The sequence below is a fragment of the Ictalurus furcatus genome, chromosome 28 (genome assembly GCF_023375685.1).
Source record: "Ictalurus furcatus strain D&B chromosome 28, Billie_1.0, whole genome shotgun sequence".
NCBI classification, from domain to species: Eukaryota; Metazoa; Chordata; class Actinopteri; order Siluriformes; family Ictaluridae; genus Ictalurus; species Ictalurus furcatus.
This window is the reverse complement of record NC_071282.1, coordinates 215,001-222,500: the sequence shown is the minus strand read 5'-3', so window position 1 is coordinate 222,500 and position 7,500 is coordinate 215,001. Positions and strand designations below refer to the sequence as shown.

The 7,500-nt window shown below is 47.6% G+C and overlaps 1 protein-coding gene across 1 annotated transcript in view; it reads left to right on the top strand.

Moving 5' to 3' along the window:
- The window catches only part of nlgn3b (neuroligin 3b), an 8,477-nt gene that overhangs the window by 412 nt on the left and 565 nt on the right, over positions 1-7,500 (top strand). The window contains 8 exon segments of the mRNA XM_053618488.1: positions 1-227; positions 348-383; positions 702-857; positions 3,696-3,881; positions 4,601-4,638; positions 4,640-4,726; positions 5,116-5,783; positions 6,082-7,500. The exon segment at positions 1-227 is cut by the window's left edge and continues 412 nt beyond it; the exon segment at positions 6,082-7,500 is cut by the window's right edge and continues 565 nt beyond it. Of these exon segments, the coding sequence (XP_053474463.1) occupies positions 1-227; positions 348-383; positions 702-857; positions 3,696-3,881; positions 4,601-4,638; positions 4,640-4,726; positions 5,116-5,783; positions 6,082-6,820 (2,137 nt within the window). The 3' untranslated portion in view covers positions 6,821-7,500.

Here is a 7,500-nt window from a genome sequence, read left to right as displayed (position 1 = left end):
TGGAGTGAGGAGGTTTGCCGTCCCAGAACCCCCCGCGGCATGGGGAGGCGTGCGTAATGCCACGCGGTTTGCTCCGGTGTGTCCTCAGAGCGCCCGCGGCAACGTGCATGACATCACCGCACCCGTGTGGGCGACCTTTAACCTTGACACCATGGCAACGTACCTGCAGGAGCAGAGCGAAGACTGTCTCTACCTCAACCTGTATGTCCCCACAAGGGAGCGGAGTGGTGAGCACACAACACACACACACACACACACACACACACACACACATGATTTCATACTGAAACACTACTATTTCATATCTGCCTTCATTACGGTGTGTGTTCTCTGGTGTGTCTCTGCAGGGCCAAAGAGGACGGGCGAGGAGGCGGAGGATGACGGTACTTCCTGTTTTCATCACTCGCTTTTTTATTTATTTTTAATAACTTTTTCTTCTTAAATATTTACTTCTGATGTTTTTGTTCGATCTTTAATCAGTACGTCTGATTGGCATCGAGGTTTCTGCACTCTTACATCAGCTGCCGGGATTCAGAGACAGATTCCTTTTTTAGCTTTTCACACACACACACACACACACACACACACACTGATATCTTTGAAACTACAGGTTATTTGGTACAGTCATTGACATTAACATCATTAAACTGAAAATGTTTTGTTTACTGTTTTGTTTATTGTTTGTTTGTTTGTTTGTTTAGTGTTGCGTGATGCACGTGAGGACCCGTGGCCTGTAATGTTGTTTATTCACGGCGGCTCGTATATGGACGGAACAGGAAACATCATGGATGGCAGTGTGTTAGCAAGCTACGGAAATGTCATCGTCATCACACTTAACTACAGGATAGGAGTGTTGGGTATGTGAACACACACACACACACACACACACACACACACACACATTCCGAAACACAACTCCCGAGCATGATTGAATTCCCAAGTGCTGTGCTTCTCACAAAAATAGTTTCCAATCTCAACACAATTCTCCAAAACCATCAACTTCTAATCATGACACACATCCCAAACACACACATCCCAAACACACACACATCCCAACACACACACATCCCAAACACACACACATCCCAAACACACACATCCCAACACACATCCCAAACACACACATCCAAACACACACACATCCCAAACCACACACATCCCAACACACACACATCCCAAACACACACACATCCCAAACACACACACATCCCAAACACACACATCCCAAACACACACATCCCAAACACACACATCCCAAACACACATCCCAACACACACATCCCAAACACACACACATCCCAACACACACACATCCCAAACACACACATCCCAAACACACACACATCCCAAACACACACATCCCAAACACACACACATCCCAAACACACACATCCCAACACACATCCCAAACACACACATCCCAAACACACACACATCCCAACCACACACACATCCCAAACACACACACATCCCAACACACACACATCCCAAACACACACATCCCAACACACATCCCAAACACACACATCCCAAACACACACACATCCCAAACACACACATCCCAACACACACATCCCAAACACAACACATCCCAAACACACACACATCCCAAACACACACACATCCCAACACACATCCCAAACACACACACATCCCAACACACACATCCCAACACACACACATCCCAAACACACACACATCCCAACACACACACATCCCAACACACATCCCAAACACACACATCCCAACACACACATCCCAACACACACACATCCCAAACACACACATCCCAAACACACACACATCCCAAACACACACACATCCCAACACACACATCCCAAACACACACACATCCCAAACACACACACATCCCAACACACACACATCCCAACACACACATCCCAAACACACACACATCCCAAACACACACACATCCCAACACACACACATCCCAACACACACACATCCCAACACACACACATCCCAACACACATCCCAACACACACATCCCAAACACACACACATCCCAAACACACACACATCCCAACACACACACATCCCAAACACACACACATCCCAAACACACACACATCCCAAACACACACATCCCAAACACACACACATCCCAAACACACACATCCCAAACACACACACATCCCAAACACACACACATCCCAAACACACACATCCCAACACACATCCCAAACACACACATCCCAAACACACACACATCCCAACACACATCCCAAACACACACATCCCAAACACACACACATCCCAAACACACACACATCCCAACACACACACATCCCAAACACACACACATCCCAACACACACACATCCCAAACACACACACATCCCAAACACACACACATCCCAAACACACACATCCCAAACACACACACATCCCAACACACACACATCCCAAACACACACACATCCCAAACACACACACATCCCAAACACACACACATCCCAAACACACACATCCCAAACACACACACATCCCAAACACACACACATCCCAAACACACACATCCCAAACACACACACATCCCAAACACACACACATCCCAAACACACACATCCCAAACACACACACATCCCAAACACACACACATCCCAACACACACATCCCAAACACACACACATCCCAAACACACACATCCCAAACACACACACACATCCCAACACACACACATCCCAACCACACACACATCCCAAACACACATCCCAAACACACATCCCAAACACACACACATCCCAACACACACACATCCCAAACACACATCCCAAACACACACACATCCCAAACACACACATCCCAAACACACACACATCCCAAACACACATCCCAAACACACACACATCCCAACACACACACATCCCAAACACACACACATCCCAACACACACACATCCCAAACACACATCCCAAACACACACACATCCCAAACACACACATCCCAAACACACACACATCCCAAACACACACATCCCAAACACACACACATCCCAACACACACACATCCCAAACACACACATCCCAAACACACACATCCCAAACACACACACATCCCAACACACACATCCCAAACACACACACATCCCAAACACACACATCCCAAACACACACATCCCAAACACACACACATCCCAACACACACATCCCAAACACACACATCCCAACACACACACATCCCAAACACACATCCCAAACACACACACATCCCAAACACACACATCCCAAACACACACACATCCCAAACACACACATCCCAAACACACACACATCCCAACACACACACATCCCAAACACACACATCCCAAACACACACATCCCAAACACACACACATCCCAACACACACATCCCAAACACACACACATCCCAAACACACACATCCCAACACACACACATCCCAAACACACACATCCCAAACACACACATCCCAAACACACACACATCCCAACACACACATCCCAAACACACACACATCCCAAACACACACATCCCAAACACACACATCCCAAACACACACACATCCCAAACACACACATCCCAAACACACACACATCCCAACAAGAACCAATATGCATTATATATACAGGGTAAGAAAATCAATCCACTTGTCCTCATTAAAGTGTGTGTGTGTGTGTGTGTGTGTGTGTGTGTGTGTGTGTGTGATTCTCTCAGGATTCCTGAGCACTGGTGATCAGGCTGCTAAAGGAAATTATGGGTTGTTGGATCAGATTCAGGCCTTGCGTTGGATCAGTAAGAATATTGGATATTTTGGAGGAGATCCGGGTCGGGTCACCGTGTTTGGATCCGGAATTGGAGCATCTTGTGTCAGTTTGCTGACTCTGTCTCATCACTCAGAAGGTAAACACACACAAACACACACGAACACACACAGCTCACATTACAGAAATTCCCTAATATTTACATTTAGTCATTCAGCATACGCTCTGATCCAGAGTGATGTACAAAACACGCAATTCCTCAACGCTGTACAATTCCCACGCTTACAAAACACAATGATCAAACACACGATTCTGACAAAACTATTTTCAACCACACGATTCCCAAACACAATTCCCAAACACCATTCCCAAACGCCATTCCCAAACGCCATTCCCAAACACCATTCCCAAACGCCATTCCCAAACGCCATTCCCAAACACAATTCCCAAACGCCATTCCCAAACGCCATTCCCAAACGCCATTCCCAAACGCCATTCCCAAACACCATTCCCAAACACAATTCCCAAACGCCATTCCCAAACGCCATTCCCAAACACAATTCCCAAACGCCATTCCCAAACACAATTCCCAAACGCCATTCCCAAACGCCATTCCCAAACACAATTCCCAAACGCCATTCCCAAACACAATTCCCAAACGCCATTCCCAAACGCCATTCCCAAACACCATTCCCAAACACAATTCCCAAACGCCATTCCCAAACGCCATTCCCAAACACAATTCCCAATCATAGCACATTTCCAAAACAATTCTCAAAATGACAATTACTAAAGAGACTAGGCGTGTTTGTGACTCTCTCTCTCTCTCTGTGTGTGTGTGTGTGTGTGTGTGTGTAGGACTGTTCCACAGGGCGATTATTCAGAGTGGATCTGCGTTTGTCCAGTTGGTCAGTGAATTACCAGCCGGTGAAATACACACGCATGTTGGCCGAGCGAGTGGGCTGTAACGTGCTCGACACACATGTATGCCTTCACACCTTTACACACAGTTTATTATCATTTATTCTTTACTTCAGTATCATCAACACACTGTCTGTGTGTGTGTCTGTGTGTGTGTGTGTGTCTGTGTGTGTCTGTGTGTGTGTTCGTGTGTGTGTGTGTGTGTTGTGTGTGTGTGTGTGTGTGGCTGTGTGTGTGTATCTTTGTGTGTGTGTGTCTGTGTGTGTGTGTGTGTGTGTGTCTGTGTGTGTGTGTCTGTGTGTGTCTGTGTGTGTGTGTGTCTGTGTGTGTCTGTGTGTGTGTTGTGTGTGTGTGTGTGTGGCTGTGTGTGTTGTGTGTGTGTGTGTGTGGCTGTGTGTGTGTATCTTTGTGTGTGTGTGTCTGTGTGTGTGTGTGTGTGTGTGTGTGTGTAGGACTTGGTGCTGTGTATGCAGAAGCGGAGTTACAGGGAGCTGGTGGAGCAGGACATCCAGCCTGCACGCTTCCACGTCGCCTTCGGGCCGGTGATCGACGGTGACCTCATCCCTGATGACCCGGAAGTGTTAATGGAGCAGGGCGAGTTCCTCAACTACGACATCATGCTGGGTGTCAACCAAGGAGAGGGACTTCGCTTTGTAGAGGGAGTGGTTGAGCCAGAGGAGGGCGGGGTTTCCGGATCCGATTTTGACTTCGCTGTTTCCGACTTCGTGGACGGTCTCTATGGTTACCCGGAAGGCAAGGACACACTGCGCGAGACGATAAAGTTCATGTACACGGACTGGGCGGATCGCGACAACCCCGAAACGCGACGCAAAACGCTCGTCGCCATGTTTACGGATCACCAGTGGGTGGAGCCTGCTATGGTCACGGCTGATTTGCACGCACGTTACGGGTCTCCGACGTTCTTCTACGCGTTTTATCACCACTGCCAGAGTCCGATGAAGCCGGCGTGGGCCGACTCCGCCCATGGAGACGAGATTCCTTACGTCTTTGGAATTCCGCTCGTCGGACCCACCGAACTTTTCCCTTGCAATTTTTCACGCAATGACATCATGCTGAGTGCCGTAGTGATGACGTATTGGACCAACTTCGCCAAGACTGGGTAATTATACACTCACACAACGATAAATACTAAACACAACACTGTGAAAACGGCAAAAACTGGACACGGCTACACAAAAAAAACAACAACAACAACTCATATAAACAAGTCCAATCATACCACTGTGTCTGAGAGCTGAGTGCTGCTTAGAAACCTTTAATTCCTGAAAGACTCAAACACACGCATATGTTTCATTTATCCTGCTCAGAAACACACCCCTAGCTCTAATTTTGCCTCTCTGTCTTTCTCTCTCTCTCTCACACACACTCTCTCTCTCTGTCTGTCCTTCTTCCTTCAGAGACCCGAATAAACCCATCCCTCAGGACACGAAGTTCATCCACACAAAAGCGAACCGGTTTGAGGAGGTGTCGTGGTCGAAGTACAGTCCTGAGGATCAGCTCTACCTGCACATCGGCCTCAAACCGCGAGTACGAGATCATTACCGCGCCACTAAAGTCGCTTTCTGGAAGCACCTGGTTCCTCACCTGTACAACCTAAACGACATGTTCCACTACACCTCCACCACCACCACACGGGCCCCACCCCCACCTGCACAGGCCACTCCTACCGGACCACGCCCCCCCAGACGCCCCGGCCCACTGGTCATCGCTAATCCTCGCGACTACTCCACCGAGCTCAGCGTCACCATCGCCGTTGGTGCGTCGCTGCTTTTCCTCAACGTCCTGGCATTCGCCGCACTCTATTACCGCAAAGATAAACGCAGCCGACAGGCCACACCTCCTCCACGTCAGCCGACACCCCCCCGTCACCAGTCTGTGCCCGTGTCCTGCGAGAAAGATGCAAGATCATCCCCGAGGGATTACACTCTCACGCTGCGTCGCTCTCCGGACGACGTCCCGCTCATGTCACCCGACTCGGTCGCCATGACGCCCAACAGCGTGACCATGAGTCCGGACTCTGTTTCCATGACACCCAGCTCTCTGATGGGCTTTCCCAGCATGCACCCCTACAACACCTTTACACACGGATACAACAACGCCGGCCTGCCGCACACACACTCCACAACCAGAGTATAACAACACACACTAGAACTGGTTCAAACCCATTTCAGCTTAACACACATACACACACACACTCACACACACACACACACACACACACACACACACACACACCTGTTTATGGTTTAACCAGTTCAAACCACCTAGGTACAAATTCATCTAAATTGTTGAAAAATAAAATGTTTAAATGTACAAAACAACTTAAGTGCCAAGATGGAGGATAAACGCATCACTGAACCGTGACATCAGCATAGATTAGCCGTAGACACGCTTTCTTACATCATATTACTTATTTATCGTGTGTTCACACTCAGTGTGGTGCAGAGTATACACACAGTATCTTATGGAATGTTTTTGTCTACATTTTATACATATTTACATATTTACAATTATTCTAATTATGCTAAGCTACTTAATTAGTTATACTTCTCTAAAAACACAATTTTTCTACCAATGTTGCTAACAAAGCTAGCTAGCACTCTTATTGACCTGTTCTTTAGACCTTCTTTTTGGTCTTGGCGATGCTTATTAATTTGTAATTAGCAGTGGGTGTGGGAGAGCGCCCCCTGTAGGTTAACGTGCTGTTAAAACCACTTTTCCGTTCACATGCATTACATTATATTTACAATTACTCTCGCTAAACTGTCTGTTACGCTTTCCAAAAACATTCTTAGCAAAGTTGCAGACAGGGTTAG